This window comes from Ursus americanus, chromosome 17 (assembly GCF_024610735.1).
Source record: "Ursus americanus isolate L20-20 chromosome 17, mUrsAme1.1.p, whole genome shotgun sequence".
NCBI lineage: Eukaryota > Metazoa > Chordata > Mammalia > Carnivora > Ursidae > Ursus > Ursus americanus.
This window is the reverse complement of record NC_142143.1, coordinates 3,887,664-3,904,278: the sequence shown is the minus strand read 5'-3', so window position 1 is coordinate 3,904,278 and position 16,615 is coordinate 3,887,664. Positions and strand designations below refer to the sequence as shown.

General features: G+C 50.5%; 1 protein-coding gene across 1 annotated transcript in view; it reads left to right on the top strand.

The window, feature by feature from the left end:
* The window catches only part of ATXN10 (ataxin 10), a 165,661-nt gene extending 151,584 nt beyond the window's left edge, over positions 1-14,077 (top strand). The window contains exons 11-12 of the mRNA XM_045779755.2: positions 12,137-12,324; positions 12,804-14,077. Of these exons, the coding sequence (XP_045635711.1) occupies positions 12,137-12,324; positions 12,804-12,806 (191 nt within the window). The 3' untranslated portion in view covers positions 12,807-14,077. The remainder of the gene's footprint in view (positions 1-12,136; positions 12,325-12,803) is intronic.
* Positions 14,078-16,615: the final 2,538 nt, after the last annotated feature.

Below are 16,615 nucleotides of genomic sequence, written 5' to 3'. Positions count from 1 at the left end.
CTTCCATGGTCCCTACCTGATACCGTCTTCATTACTAGGACGTGACCATCCTGGTTATAGGTCAAGCCAATTTCGAATGTTAAACAGACTTTCAGACATGAGCCTTTTCCTGGGTTGCTGGATTCCGGTCCCTGGTGTCTTTGTCACTGCTTCCATCTGTGCGTTCTGCATGTGTTTCCTGCTGTCTGCTAGGACACGCCCTCGACACCGTTCTCGCTGCTGGGGATGCAGTGCTGGCCAAGGAGGAGACCCCCTCCGTGTTGTCGAGGAGCCTGCGGGTCTGGTGGGGGGCGCCTTGAGGACAGGCACTGGGCTTCCCAGGGAAGGAGCCCTGGCCTATCTTGTCTTCTCTGCCCCCAGGAGCTTCTGACGCGCCCCGCTGGCTCTGCCACCTGTCCCCAACTGTGAGCTCCCTGAAGGCAAATGCGTCTGATTTACCTCTTTTCAGGTTGTCCCTGGCGAAGAGGGCGCCGTATAAGTGCTGGCTTGAGCAGGGTGGGGAGGGGGCGCATCTTCTAGACCTTCTGCCTCCCTGCCCGACCCCGCCCATCAGCCCCTCCTCGTTTCCCTCCTGGCGCACTGGCCTCCCTCCATAGGTACCCCCAGCTCTTTCCTCTCCAGGCTTGCACGCGCTGCTCCTCTGCCTGGACTTCTCCCCTGCGTACACTGGCCAGCCCCTGCTGGGTCTTCCAGTTTGAAATAAATGTTACCTACTGGAGAAGAGTCTTCCGTGATCCCGGTTCAAGCAAGACCCCTTTTCATCGTTTCATCTTCTGCTGTCATGTAACATTGTGACTGTGATAATCATGTGGAGTTACGCGCTGCTTTCCGCGAATGTTCCACGAAGGTCAGGACCCCTGTGGCACCAGGTCTTCCCCATCACGGACCTTACTTGCTGCTTCCTGAGCACACAGAGGGGGATGCACAGACATACTGTTTCCGCTCCTCCCTCCCTCCATGGTTATCACCTTTACTCTCTGTCCCTTCGTTGAAAATTGACAAAGTGAGAATGGAGAAAGCCAGGATTGGTGCTTAACGAGACCCCCATGTGGCCTCAGATGCTGGTGGGGAAACTCATTCCAGGGATGCATTGAACAGGTCACGTGGGCTGGGGGGTGGGGCAGCAGCTGGAGAACTAACTGGTTTTGACAATTGAATAGACAGGTTTTACCCACAGAGGTGATCCAGCACTTTCTGTAGCCCAGCTTCGTTAACCGCAGCAATAGTGACCGGCCTGTGTGTCTAACAGAACTAGCCTCTTTCATGCTGGGCATCAGGATTTTATTTAAACCTCATGACTACTCTGAGACAGATACTGTCGTGATCCCCATTTTAGAGAAGAGGAAGTTGAGGCAGAAGGCTTTGTAACTGGCCACGGCTCTGCACTGGTGAGCAGCAGGCATGGCATTTGGAACCTGCACTTTCTGACTCCAGGACCCAAGAGCTGCTTCTCAGTCTGGGCTGCCCTCTGACACGCTAGGGAATGGCTTTGTCCCCCTCACTGAACAGGAGAAGAAGCTGAGGCAGAGGGTGATGGAGCCCCAGGCCAGATGGGAGCCGGGCCTTCCACAGCCCGCCTGGGGCCCCAGGCTGTCTCTCAGGGGTGCTGGGTGCGGGACGAGACACCCCGCAGACGTCCCCTCCTGCAGTCCCCACAGATGACCTGACCAGCTTTACCCTGGCAAGCTTCTATAAACTGCCCAAAGTCACACGTCTTATGAAATGGCAGCGTTGGAATTTGAGCCCGGGTCTGGCCTGTTCCACGACCTTCCTCTGGCCACTGAGGGCTCCTCATGCCTCCCCTTCCCACGCTTGCCTCTCTCCAAACCGCCGTCCACACAGCTGCCCAAGAGGGTGTCTTGGTTTTTCTACTTTGCTCCTGCTACAGCTGCTAATTGTACTGGAATAAAACGCAGACTCCTTACCATCTCCTGAATCCCCAGAGGGTGCGGTGTCTGCCTGCCTCTGCCTCATTCCCTTCTGCTCTCCGCACATCCCGCTCCAGCACAGAGGTGCCCCCTCGACGGATCTTGGCACCCCGTGGCTTATGTGCAGCCCACAGCTGTCTGCCCCGCTCGCTAGCTGACCAGGCGACTGATTTCTGTTTGTCTCGTGGGTCTCAGCTTGGTGGTGCCTCCTCAGAGAGGCGTCCTCCGACCGCCCTCGTGCGACGCGTTGGTCTCTGGAACATAGGTGCCGCACGGGTGGGGACGTGGCCATGTTGGGAGCCGTGGCGTCCCCAGCACCAGGCGCAGTGTCTTCACGTTTGCTGCGTGAGTGACTCGATCGTGGTTCAGTGCTTTGGACAGCCGGGCGTGTGACCAGCAGCCTGAGTCTGTTCGTATCTACACCCCGCGCTCATTCCAGGGTCATGCTCAAGAAGCATATTGTTGGTAGAAAGGAGGAAGGACGTGTTGGGAGTGTTAGGTGTCTATAACTGAATAGGATTTTCCCCGAAGTGAGCAGCCGGTGCTCTAGAAGCTGTAAGACAGACGAGTGTCCGGGAGGAGCTTTAGAACTTAATGTCACCACCACGACCAGCTGTGGCCTTTAAGTCATCTGGGGGGTCCGTGGTGGTTCTTTCCAGTTACTGTGGAAGGTATCTGCACATTATAAATTGTCTTCACCTTGAAATGGATACAGCAGAACTCCTCCCATAACAAGGATCAGTGAGCATTCCGGGTCTGCGCCCCGTTCTTAGCTCAGTGGTTACTGTGGTAGAAACGGAAGCCAACAGCACGAATGGGAACCACCACCCTCTTCCATGCTTGCTTTGCAGCGGGATGACCCAGCACCTGCAGGCCCACCCACTCTTGACGGCTGATTTTCTGGGACTTGGCAAGGAGCAGGGGGAGAGGGGGAGAGGCAAGCCAGGATGGTCACGGTGACCCATGGAGCAGACCGTCCCCAGGCGACTAGTGACATCTGGGCCCAGGACAGTGACAGTAGGTGTTCGGCACCTAGCGTCCGCAGCAGGAGAACCCTCCCTGACTCTTTGGTACGTGCTGTGCCTCGTCGGAAGTCTGCCGGCATCCCCACTCTGTTCTTCGTGTAAGCCCTGGTACCTTGGAAGTACTTCTGAGCCTTAGCTGTGCTTCAGTGACTTCGGACGCCATCAGTGCTCGGCCAGCGCTAGTCTTCCGTCATTTAGACGAGTCTACTTACTTTTTCTACTCCAAATGTTAATTTCATTTTGAGCTGTTCATTAGCTACTTTCCGAGTTATTTTGCAGAGGCGCTCACTCTAGCTAGTATCTCCAAGCTTGTTTTATCCTTTGGGATTTCCCTGAAGAGACAGGGACCTTATTTCAAGTGTCAGAAGACCGAGCGTTCCTTTAACGGATGGTGAAGGCAAAGCTTAGAAGCTCGAAGTCAGACTGAGCAGGAGGCAGGACCGCCTGCCCCTCCCGCAGACGTCTCTCCTTGCCAGCCGTGCTCACTGCCAGGTGCTTGGAAGCGGTGTGGCAGCGTCGGTCCGACAGCGGACGCCGGAGCCCGCATCCGACGCTGGCTCGGCCACTTCCAGTCATGTGACTGCGGACAAGCCCAAGCCTCCTGTGGCTTGTGTTCTCATCAGTAAAATGGGGATGATAATAGCGTGTTTGTAGAGGATTGAATGCTTTCTCTGAGTGCCTAGCACGGCCCCCGACGTGTCCTGGGCGTGGGATGGCTGCCGCCATTATGTTACTATTATCACTGTGACTATTTTATGCAGACAAACTGACACTCTTGCTTTATGTAAGAGACGCTGGGATTCAATCTTCTGTTGCACTGAAGCAGTGATAACGCGGTCCCTGAAGAGGAGCTCGTTTGAGGCAGCTTGTTACCCGACCGGTCCTTTATCCCGAGGAGCATCGCGTACTTGACAGACACCCTCCTGCCTGGCAGGCGGGGCCTTGAGCTTCCGGGGTGTCTCTGCTGCGCCCCCGCTGGCTTCTGCTCACACCCTGTCCGTCCTCGGGGCCTGGCGATCCTGGGGGCAGCACACGCTCTCCGTGCGTGGGCCCCGCACGCTCAGCCCAGCCAGCTCAGCTGTGGCGACCCCACCCCTGCAGCACCAGGGCTGACTTTGGATAGCGCTGGGCATCTGCGTGCGTTTACTCGGTAACCTCTCACGTACGGTCCAGATGCTGTGGAAGAGCTTCAGGTAGAGAGCAAGCAGGCAGCAAGGGACGTTCGTCCAGCAAATAGCTACACCATGTCTCCTGTGTGTGTGCCAGGAACTCGGTGACGAGGACCGCGGTCCCAGCGCGCAGGCGCGCACGCTCTGCGGAGGGACTCAGATTTACCCAGTGACAGCAGCCTAAGAAGGGGCACCGAGAGGGAGGGTCCCGGAGGGGAGGGACACGAGGGGCTCTAGAGGAATCATTCGGGCGCCGTTTATTGAACGTCTGGGACACACCAGCCATGCTCCGGCCCGGCTGAGCACACGGCACGCGGAGGCGCAGCTGGCGGCTCAGAAGCGACATTGGAGGGCTGCCCCAAATACAAATGGAACTACTTCATGGCCCCAGAAGCCTTTCGTGTGGTTTAAGTTAGAAGTGGTATTGGTTGTTTCTGATCCCGAAACCTGTTGTGTGACACGGACGCCAGACTCTGACTCTTCGTACCACACTATGCTTTCAAGTGGCGAGCAAAACGATTCCAGAATATGTAACGTACAAAATTAGTTTCAGGGCCGTAGGATCCTTCACCACCAAAACCCCGTGGATGTGAGGTACCTGCCGTGCGGCCCTTGCTCGGCCACAGAAGCTTTTGGAGTGGGGAGTGCATGTGGTGACGGAGGGCAGGGTATCATCTTCCCGTCACTCCCCTGCCAGATGGACAGGCTGGCTGGTCGCGGTGACAGCGACATCTCCTTTGCTCTCTTGGAGGCTTGGGCTTTTACATCTGGGATTTGTAAAGGGCCCAGACCGTGCACGCATGTGTGCTGTTGCTGAGGACACAGGGCCGTGTGGGGTGGTGACATGTTTTGGGCTGGGGAAAGGGGAGGAGGCCGGTGAGGTGGTCACTGTCGGATCGCCCCCAGAAAAGGTCCACTTACGGAAAGTAAATTGTGCATGCCAAGGACAGAGAATGTGCCCTTTGTTTCAGAACCACTAAGAGAGTGCCGATGTGGGTTAGGCCTGGAGATAAAATGTCTTTGGTTGGCACTTGCATGGACACAGTTCTGTCGGAATCGGGCAGTTTGTTTTCCTGGGCCTTGTGGCACTTCTTTGATGTCCCAGTTCCCTAGGGATCTAGAGGCCAGCAGACAGCCTGTACTTTCAGAGATGGCGTTTCTGGGATGACTTTTCCCTCTGAGAAGACAAACTGCTCCTTCTTGGGGCACATGCTAACCCCGAGTATTACTTCATGTTCTTCAGATGGGGGCCTGTAATCTACAAATCTGGCAGTTATTTGTTCCCCCACCCTCTGCTGTTAGCGTTGTTGTTTTCACCACTCTCAGGAGTCACAATTAGCCAGTAATTGGCAAATAAGAGAGGGCGCACCTATCCGTGTGTGAGTGCTGTTAAGACACGACATGCCGCGGAGCCCGTGGCAGCACGTATCGGCACGACGCTGAGACACTTGAACCACAGATGTTCCCTCATATTAAAATACAAAAGTGCGGAGGGAAATTAGAAACCAGATAGACCAACAATTTGGAGAAGAAAGAGGGAGCCAAGTGGGTGGTTTGTGGTGGTTGTTGGGCACACTCCGGTTTCCAGCAGCATGCACGGAGACCCCGGATTGAATCCGCACAGCAAAGACTCCGACTTTAATTTTCTGATGGAGAAGAGTGTGTAGTTAGCTGAATGACGTAACAAGAGTTAGGAGCAGACAGCGACTATGGTAGACGGAGGTGGAAGGGAGGTGAAGTATGTCGGCATTTGGAGGTGGAGGCAGCCGGTGCAGGAGAGGCGCCGGCTGCTTTGGGGAGGAAGGGCACCGGTGTTTTCCAGGTCTGTCCCTGCACAAGGACCTCTCCTGCCCGACCACGTCTCCTGCTCAGTGTCACAGCTAAGCTGCCGTCCCTCCTGCGTCTGCAGCTCGGCACCTCCTTACCCTCCCAACGCCTCTGAGTTGTGTGAGCTCTTCCTCCTTCACCACCTCCACTCGGAAGTCCTCCGTGGTTTGCACGAGCTCCTCCTCCTCCAGCACAAGGCTCAGGGGGGCCCGGGGGGCCCTGGGCAGCAGTTGGGGACGTGCCATGTTTTCCCTCAGAAAGTGAATACTTGGGAGAGCAGGGCTGAGCTTGATGGGGACTCGGGGAACGCCGCCCCCCTGAAACATGCCACCCCGACACGAGGGCAGTTCCTCGGACTTGAGTGTCTAGGAGGAAGGCGGAAGTAGGTCCTTGCAGCAGGAGGAGAAGTCACCGTTTCGATGCCACGTCCCGTCCTTGTTCTTTGGCTGACAGACTTGGTGTATTTAGAAGTTTTTTGGTTTTTAGCAATGTAAAGCATTGCCTGAACCATTTTAAACTAAACTCCTTTCTTGCACTCTGAAAAATTCTGCAATTTTACCAATTCTGTGAAGGTATTACTTTGGATACGGAAGTTATTCCGAGCCTTCCTCATCTTCAGCAAACCTTACTGCGCAGCTTCTGTGAAAGCCTGCTGAAGCGGGCTTGCCTCGCTGGGCATCCTCTGCCCGGGCCGACCTCCCCGTACAAGGTTGTTCATACTCTCCGCCCTGTTACGTAGTATGCTTTCTTAGGCAGTACGTAAATCCCTCGCCATAAATGGGTTTGTTGCCTACAAATAATTTTAAAGAATATATTCTGGAGGCACAAATTAAATGCAGATACTAAAATGCAGTGCATCTATCTGTAATATACAGAGCATACGTTATATTACCTATAGATGTGGACGCCATACATCTCTAGATGTAAATTACTTCCGGCATCTTATATGGATAGGACATATATAGTAGGTACACACACATGTCCGTACCGTCTTTTAATATATTTAAATTATTTTAATTTAAATAATGTAAGGTTTTCAATGCCAGTGCTTTTAAAAGCTCGTTTATAAAATTCAACAAATACTGATGTCGTTGCATGTTCTGGGCCAGAGGTTGGCCAGCCTTTTCTGTAAAGGTTTAAATTTGGTAAGTATTTCTGGCTTTGCTGGCCGTACTGTCTCTGCCGCAGCTCCGTGGCTCAGCCATTGGAGCTAAAAGCAGCCATAGTTGGTACATAAATGAATGGGCGTGACTGCGTGCCAATAAAACTTTATTTATTATGGATACTGAAGTTTGAGTTTCAAATAATTTTCACTTATCACACAGTAGTAGTCTTTTGATTTTTCCCCCAAGCATTTAAAGATACAAAAACTTAACTTGCATCTGCACAAAAACACAAGCCCTAATTTGCCGACCCCTGTTCGCAGCAGTTTTCCAGCTAGAGAGCTAGAGCAGTGACCAGAACGGAGGCCCTGTCCCCCCGGGCCCTGCGTTCCGTATGGCGCGGGACTTTACAAGTGTTGCTGGTCCTGGTAACTGAAAGGTGTTGCCTTTCTTAGATGGAGTCTTCCTCATCGGACAGTTCCAGCTTTAGTGTTTTCACTCACCTGGCTTTCAAGTGAATTTTGGAGGGGTCCCTGGGGGGCTCAGTTGGTTAAGCGGCTGCCTTCGGCTCAGGTCATGATCCCAGGGAACTGGGATGAGTCCTGTCAGGCTCCCTGATCAGCAGGGGGCCTGCTTCTCCCTCTGCCGTCCCCCTCTTTGCCCCCCCCCCCCGGCTCATGCACTCTCTCTCTCTCTCAAATAATCTATAAAGTGAATTTGACACATACATCTGCTGGCTAGTAATATCCTTGCCGTGAGATACTTTTTTCTAGCTCATGTCGTCTGCCAGCCCCCATTTTTGTGCCCCGCGAACACCTCCTTGCCTCCCTTGTGCCAGGCCACAGGGTTCGGTGCTGGGCCTGCATCTTTCTGAAGCCGGAGCTGTGGCTCCGGGCCCAGGAGTGGCCTTCACCCTCCCAAACACAGCAGTTTTGAGCTGTTGGGTCACCACTGTCATCACACCAAGAGTGCCCCGCCGAGGAGCCGGCCAGCCCTGCGGAGTCCTCACTCGAGAGAGCTGATGGCAGGGCTCTTGCAAGGTAGTTTTGTAGCTCACAGGCTCGCGCCTTGTATTTGTAGTAGCTATGGAAACTTTAGAACCTTCTCTCCAAAGCTAAGCACACAATAAAGCACTTCACGTGTTGGTAGGATTAGACTTTAGAAGATGTTTAATTTTCTCCCCCACTCTTTCTTTCCGTCTGTCTCTTTAGAGAGGGAACAAGAGGGCAGTGTGAATATTAACTGGGACTCGCTTTAATCTCCCTAGTGACACTGGGGGCTGCGCGGGCTGTGCGGGGGCTCTGGGCGTTCACAGCACTAACAAGGACAGTCATACATATTCATGAGCCGGGCTCGTGCATGCAAGGGCTGTGTTTCAGTGTTTTCTCTTTTCAAACCAAATTGTAGGAAAGAAACAACCACTAAATTCAGTTTTTTAATTATTACTAAGTCAGAGACCCCAGACAGTAGTGCTGAAGCGTTCTCACTGGAAGTAGGGACAAAGTCGAGCGTGTCTGTGTGGCACTTAATTTAGAGGCAGACAACACAGTCCCCGAGTGTGGGAGCTCCTGAGGGTGGAGGTGCCGAACACGCCTTTCGTATCTGCCCAGGAAGTGTGTGGCGGAACGCTGTGTTCTGACTCCACAAAATCCTCCTCTTCTAAGGAGGAGATACCCTTTCCCTCATGCAAGAACGTGAAGCGAACATTTAAGTGAAAGGGTGGGAGTTTTGCCATTGGTTATTTCTCATTTTCGAGGTGTGCAAAGGAGCGGGCCCCAGTGTGTGGCCATGCTTCTCCCAGCCCCTCTGCTCCCTCCACACACATCATCTGGTCCTGTGAATCTGGGGAAAAGATGAAAGTGCCTTTTCTGCTTTGGGCTTTACTGCCTCTCCTGTTAGGTCATCCATTGGTGGCTGTGCTGGGGATCTGTCCTTTGAGAAGTTCACAGCTGTTAAGTTTTGTTCCTGGCGTGATGCTGGCCCTGCTGGGAGCAGCGCCCTGGCCAGGTCTGCCCGTCGGGACTCTTCACCACTCCCGGTCTCCTCTGTGCACCTCTCCCTAGATGTAAAACTGGGCGGTTGCTTTACCACGATGAGCGATGAGCGCGCTTGAGATCTACCCTCTCGGCTGCCCACATGGTGGGAATTCTCCTGGGCTCTGTCGTCATGGACCCTTTGTTGACACAGCGCACACACTTTCTTGCCTGGGTTGCATTTATATGGGTTTACTTTCATCTCATCCCTCCACCCTGCAAAGCCCTGAGTCAGGAAACCACCCCGAGAACAAGAAGGAAAAACAGAGCTTGTGCGGGTCACTGGTCACTGCGGTGTCACCAGGGCCCCACCCACGTGCTGAGTGGAGATAGGGCTCCCTGGATCAGACGTCCAGCAGACGTCGCCCGGCGCCGTGCACGAGACCTCACACTTGCTCAGGAGGAGTTCGCAGGGTGTTTGGGTGGACACACAGACACACTCCTAGCTCACATAGTGTCCACAGCCCACGTGTGTCAGGAGCGAGACTGGGCGCTGGCGACGCAGAGATGAGAGTGGCTCCTGCCCTCAGCGAGGCTCACAGACCGGTGAGTGTGGTGCAGCGGGCGGGCCGAGGGCTGCTGTGGAGTGCTCTGCAAACACGCGCTGGGTACCCCTCACCGACCCCGTCCGGAGGCAGCGCCCGGCATGGCGATGTTGCTGGAGCCCCATTGCGAAGGGCGCCTGGCGGGAGAGGTGCACGGCGGCCCTTGGGCGGGGGTCTTGTTTGCGCTGTAACGGGCAGGCCGATCACTGCAGCTCTGAATGTTGGCTCATTCGGCAGGGACAGTCTGCCGTTCGTCTGGAAGCACGGAGGCTGGAGCTGGGTTCCTCCATTACCGAGCCAGCCCCCCTCCCATTTCCAGGAGCTCTCGGGGCATAGAGGGGAGTTTCGGGTTTCCTGCTTCAGTCACATTTCAGTGAGTTACCAGGAAGTTTTAGAAAGAAGTGCTTTCCTCCTGTCGTTAGCACTCAGGAATCCTACACGTGAGCTGGAATTCTTCCGTCTTCTACCCTTTGTTGCCTAAATTTACCCGTCAGTTGTTTGCTCCTTCAGTCAGGTCTGACACTGCCTTCCCCTTTTTGTACAAAAAGTGAGGAAACGAATTTGTAGAATGTCATTCTGGGTGAGAAATTACTTGCAGCAAACAATTCATGGTTCAGAAATTCACTAACACGTTAGAAGTCTTTGTCATCCAGGACCCTCATTTTTATTCTCTACACTGGCCTAGTGTAGGGGTTCAGTGATTGTGGAAAAGGGGAGAAGGTCACAGTTAGGTTTCGTGCGTTTGAGTATTTGTGCGGATTCTGTCTTCAGAAAGGAAGTACAGCCCTTATAAAGGTACTGGGCTTTATCATCGAAGGATGACGAGTAAATGGCAGAAGGACATTCTCTCACCAAAGGGAGACAACTAATGATAGAATCAGCATCAGCTGGACATCAGCCGTTGCTATTCTGTGCCATCTGGAGCAGGTTAGTCATGTATACTCACAAGTGGTTTTGATGATACAGCTCCAGAGACCGGTGGGTCATTCATTCAGCAAACATCTGCTCATCCTGTTCTCGGGGCTGCCGGTGGCCCCAGCCGGGAGGAGCCGGGAGAGGCAGGGCCCGCGTGGACCGTCTGTGATCAGGGGCGTGCAGGAGGCCATGAGGAGCTCGAAGGCCTTGTCGGGATTGTGAACCGGCGTGGGTGCGTCGGAGGGACTGGGATGGAGCAACCTTTTAAAACCCCAGAAGATCTGTGCTGAACATAAAGCGGCCGTGTTTCCGGCATCTCGGTTGCCAGGCTCATTTTTTACTGTCTTGCTTGGAGGTTACTGAGCTAGAGACGCAGTCTGACTCCCAGTCTTCCTCAGACTCTGCAGGAAAGAGCCACAGGCTTTGTGCACATCCAAGCCTTTCTCTGTGGCTTCCTGCGTCCAGCTGAGGGGGCTGGAACGGTCTCAGTCCTGGCCTCACCGCTGTGCTGGGAGCTAGGACAGGGTCAGAAGCGTTGACCCTTCAGGCTAAAGAGTCTGATACAACCTGAGGTCACAGATGCCCTCATCCTGACATCAGAAATGCCTGCACGGGAAACATCCGGCAGTCAGGGGAAAGGGCTTGTTTTTCTCGCCAACTTCCATCCAATCGTGGGCAGGGAGGCCTTGCTTTCTTGGAGAAAGTGTTAACTCCCCCCTAGGTGTTTGGTTATTCCCTCCAGACCAACAGAGGGTGCCGGGCCCACTGTTCTGGGCATTGCTTATGCATCCCTGTTACCAGCGCCAAAGACTGGTTGGTACCCAAGGCAGTTTCTCTACAGTCTTTTCTAGAACGACACAGAGCAGCAGTGTAATGCTTTCCAGAGATTTACACAGTTCTTGGTCACTAAATAAAAGACCTCAGTAAAGAATACGGCGATTCCGTCTTCTTCGTGGGCTGTCTTCTGTCTGCTGTGAAGGACGCTGTGCAGAACATGCAGAATGAGGGCGGGGGCGCAGCAAGGCAGAGGACAAGGTGCTTTCCTGGGAGCACAAGTGTTCAAACTAAGTACAGCAAATCCTTCAAAGGCTTTCTAGCTCCGTCTTTAAAATGCAGCCGAGTGAGGGAAATTCCATGATGACTCCTAGGAAGCAGTTCTTATTTATAACTGAGCTTGCTTTAAACAAGATGAGTCTCTTGTCTGCTTCTGACTTGGCATCTTTGTGACTAACGCTGTCATGCTCTTATTCTTTCCCTGGTGGCTCAGTAACATGGTTATCTAACTGTGCGCGCGTGCATGTGTGTGCGCGCGCGTGTGCGTGTGCGTAGACTTCCCTGCCCGTTCATTCATCAAATCTTGATGAAGTACCTCTGTGTGCCCGACATCGCACACGTGCACACATGTGGGACATACACGTATGATGCATGTCACGGCTGTTTCACGACTTCCCTCTTAGGATGCATATCCATAGCACACGCTTGGGAAGAATGTGTTCGCTGGCGCCCCGTTCCTGCCCTCCCTTTCCAGTAACGCTCCTGTGAACTTTGGAAACGGGAAGTGTGCTGGCAGATTCCTTCACTCCGCCTCCAGTCCTGACCCAGTGGGTGGTGTATGCCATCCGAAACCTTACCGAGGAGAATAGTCAGAACCAAGATCTGATTGCAAAGATGGAGGAGCAAGGGCTGGCGGACGCATCCCTCCTTAAAAAGATGGGTTTTGAAGTTGAGAAGAGGGGTGACAAGCTGATTCTGAAACCTACTAGTGACCCACCTCCACTGGTGAGTGTGCTGGAGCGAGCCGCTGCCCCCTCTGGGTCCTACCCCACCCCGTCCCCTGCCCCATCCCCGTCCCCTCCGCCCTGACTGGATTCCTTCCTGAGAACATGGATGGGAGCACTCTGCCTTCTAAAATAGCCAAGAAAGCCCAAAATTTAATTGCCACTAATTTTGGGTTTTTGTTCAGGCTTTATGTGGCCATTGTCTTAAAAGTTCAAATTCATTTTAGGGGAGAAATATAAAAATCATGTCAAAATGTTTACATGGTCCAAAGTTCCTGCCAGGAACTAGATTTTCCTGGAGAGGTGGCTGATGTTGGCTACTGTGAAAAGAACAGGAAGCTCCCTATATATTCCTGAGTGAGTTCTTTCAGGTTTCTCTCTCAGCTGTTGACCAAAAGTCGCTGTGTTCCCCCCCGCCCCCTTAGATGACTCTTAGAAACAGATGTTATATCTGCCATGTTCTTTCTTTTTTCTTCTTAGTGAATGAACTCTCCTTCGAAATACCTGAATTTTGGGAATCTGTTTCCTGGATTTTTCGTCTTCTGCAGTATGTGAAATTGCAAGTGTTTGAAGATTTATTAAGTGCAAATTCAGGAACACATGAATCCTTTAGATAATAGAGTTTAATGTGGATAAGCTCGAAAGTGAAAGTACATGAGTATTCCGTTGTTTCTTTGCTTTAGAAACTGTCTGGTTTGCCTTTGTCCCCATGGATACAGTGTGCATTTAAGTAATATATTGTACTTACTGTGGCAACAGATAATAAATTCTTCTCCTCGAGGGTGCATCCCTTATTTGGCAAAGAGTGGAGCATTTGATTGGATTCCATTTGTTCCTTCAGATGGCGAATCAGCCTGATTCCTTTTCTTCTCTGCTTGCTGGGTTTTCTGCACTCTGGCAGGCAGTTGAAGTAGTTTCTCACTGTGATTAATTCTAGCAATCTCTTTTCACCCTTTCTGCCTTTCCAAAACATTGACAAGACTCATTTCCAGCTAATTAATTCGAGAGATGCTGAAGAATAGAGAAGCTCGCTCTTCATTTTAGGGACTGGGCTGTGCTGTCACTGAGCCCAGGGCCCTTTGGAACGCTGCAGGGAGTGAGCGGGGAAGAGTGTGCGGGCCATTAACTCTTCTCTTTCCAAATCACCCGGGGAAGAGACCTCCCGGACCATTGTGCTCCCAGGGGAATGCCTGCCTCTGACCCACTTTCATGCCTCTGTAAAGGGGACTCTCTGTGCAGGACCACGGGATTAAAGAGCGTCCGTGTCTTGTTCACTTTCAAAGGCACGGTCTCGTAAAGGATGCCACGGCTCCGCTTTCTGGAGTTGCAAAAGTAGCTTTGGGGAGCGGGAGTAAATTTGACCTATATCTTTCTATTTCTCTCTCTCTCTCTCTCTCTCTCTCTCTCTATATATATATATATATATATATATACACACACTCATATTAGAGCTGGAGCTGGATTAAACGAGCCCTGGAATTTTTGATCATTGATGTAACCAACAAAAGCTCTAGAAGGGAGGTCATGTATGAACATTCCTGAACAGCCAGTTACTATAAGCTATCTAGAGATTTTGCGCAGTTCCTGTTGAATCTTCCAAAATAAAAACAACAAAGATTCAGCCAGAAGTGTTACAGAAATACTGATTGTTCCAGAGTAAAGTGCTTCTAACTTTTTTTTTGTAGCCATACTTAAATTGCTTTTGTAAAAACGGCTTAAGCATGTTCAGAGTAAAATAAAAGTTGTCCGCTGTGCTAATGTACTATTTCTGAAGGAATGTCAGCTTCTGGAATTGTGGTAATCTGTGAATAACATTTTTTTTCTCTCATTTATGACATTCCACCAGTAAAGAAGCCTTTGCAAAATTTAAAATGCACAAAGAAGTCATTCTTTTCTGGGACACAAAGAGTTAACATCCTGTCCTCTAAATAGAGGGCCCGCCAAAGGAAAAAAAACAGTGGGAGTCCCTTTTTCCCTTTAACAAGTTTGCAATAGACACTTCTTTTTCTTCTTCTCTCAATGGATGTATGCACACCAGCGGAATCAAACAAACACGTCGGTATAAGCCATATAATAACAAACACAAATAAACAAAAGGGAGCCTTGTGTGGGAGCACAGAAAGGGGTAATGGCTGTGTGTTTTCTAACTAGGAAATGTGGGGCTTGCATAGTGAAAACATGCTGACGGCTGCATTGTGGCTGCTTGGATGCCCTGGATGGCTAATCCCTCCAGCACAACCAACAGCTTCCCTGTCCTCTACCCACGACTTGGCGATTCTGAGAGCCTCCTTTTACACGCTTGCTGCAGAGGATTAAATCACCATCTCAATCAGTCCTTTAGAAGAAGAAGAAAGGAAGGCAGGCCTGCCTTTACAGCATTTGTAAAGGGACAGAATGGTCGCAGCAAGTTTTGTGACCATATTATTGCTTCCAAGAGCAAACTAACAAAGCTGTTCAGTTTTTTAGCCTGTTTCATTATCAAAGAAAGTGGGGGAAGGAAGGCTTTTCTGCTTGATATTGAGTCCAAGTATCTGCAGAATGATTTTGTTTAATGTGTTAACAGTGGATGTTAATATTTCAAAAATACTTACTTTCACAATTTTAGTAACATGCTATTATAATTTGTCCATATTTTATATATATGTATGTGTCCATATTAATAAACCTCATAGGGTTGTTGGTGAGGGGTTTTTTTGAAGCTAATACTGAGATACATTTTTGTTCAGTAACTTCTGAATCTAGCCACAGAGCTTGGAAACTACTAAAAGATGCCCATTTTGCGAAGTGGGATATAGAGAAGTGATTGTGGTGATTTGGGCTACAGTTAGTACATTTTAAATCAAAAATTCAGTATTATATATATATAATGTATAATATACTCATATACATATATAGAGCCCATTATCTACTGAAAGCATCAATATCCTGTTCTTTTACGAATACCTGGGATTTAAATGTCATCACTACCCTTTCATTTCCATCCTTGAATGAAGAAACAAAGACATTGTAATAGAAATGCCTGTCTCTGCAGGAGGAAGACTTTATCAGTAAGTTCTGCACATAGGAACCAGTTTTTACATGAGAGTCAGTAAAATTGAGACAGAATTATAAAATGCAGAGAAGTTGGGGAAGAACCTTGACATTCAAAGTCTAATACAAACCCAGTCCTTTGGAAGGTGGTGGGGGGAAGAAAGGGCGCTTTTGGCGCTGTCCACGGTCCTGATAATTCCAGCCACAGTGGCCTGTATATAAAAATCAATTAAAAACCTTGTCTTCAACCATTCACACTTTTTCCCTTGCCCCCGTATGACATAATATCTATTTTTCTTTTCCCTACAAATTTTTATATATTTATTTGGATTTTTTTTACGTCAAATCGTATTTAGGGGATATTTTATAATATGAATTCGATTTACCTTCTATAACATATATGAATTTTAAAGGTAGGTTTTTTTCTCTACATGTAGTGGTTATGGTATTAACTCATTCGTCAGGCTTTCCTCCTCACAACCAGTTACGTCAGTGGAAATGACTTTTCGAAGGTTTTGATCATCGTTTATTGTTATTCCAGTGAAGTTAAAGGATTGTTTTTGTTTAAACAACATCATATATGTTCCTCATTTATGCACAGCGTGTCCTGCTCGTTTTACACCAGCTCAGTGAGAGCTTCTGTGATGTTTTATAGCATGCGTGTAATTTTTGCCACCGCCGTGTAAAGCATGGTGGTCGAAAGGCATAAATGGAAGTGAGCACGTGGGTTGTGGGTCCCTATCTCTCGCCCGTGTAACTCTGGGCAGACTCTGTAAGCTCTGCGCCTCCCATTTCCTCAGCACTAAAATGGCGCTCATGGTACCACTGACCCATAAGGAGTGTCTGAGGGTAAAAATTAGTGAACGCGCTGACAGTACCTGTTGCAGAGTAAGCACTCATGACTGCCAGCTCCTCCTCTTCTTGCTTGACGTACATCTTCGGGCCCCTCACACCTTCACTGTGCGAATATCTGATGGAAGCATATGGAAACTGCACCTTGTCTCTGCTGCCTCCGTCTCCACAGTGCTGGACACACAGGAGGTCTCACCAAATGTGTTTTATTTCTTCAGCAGATACTTGCATAATGCCTTCTGCATACCAGGCAGTGTTCTCAGAACTTTGAAAATATTAATCATTTAATCTTCAGAGCAATAATACGGTATATTCTAGGACTAACCCCATTTCGTGGATGAGGAAGTTGAGTTGCAGGGGTTAACGCCCAGGGCCACACAGCGGTAAATGCGTAATGATTAATTGCTGTA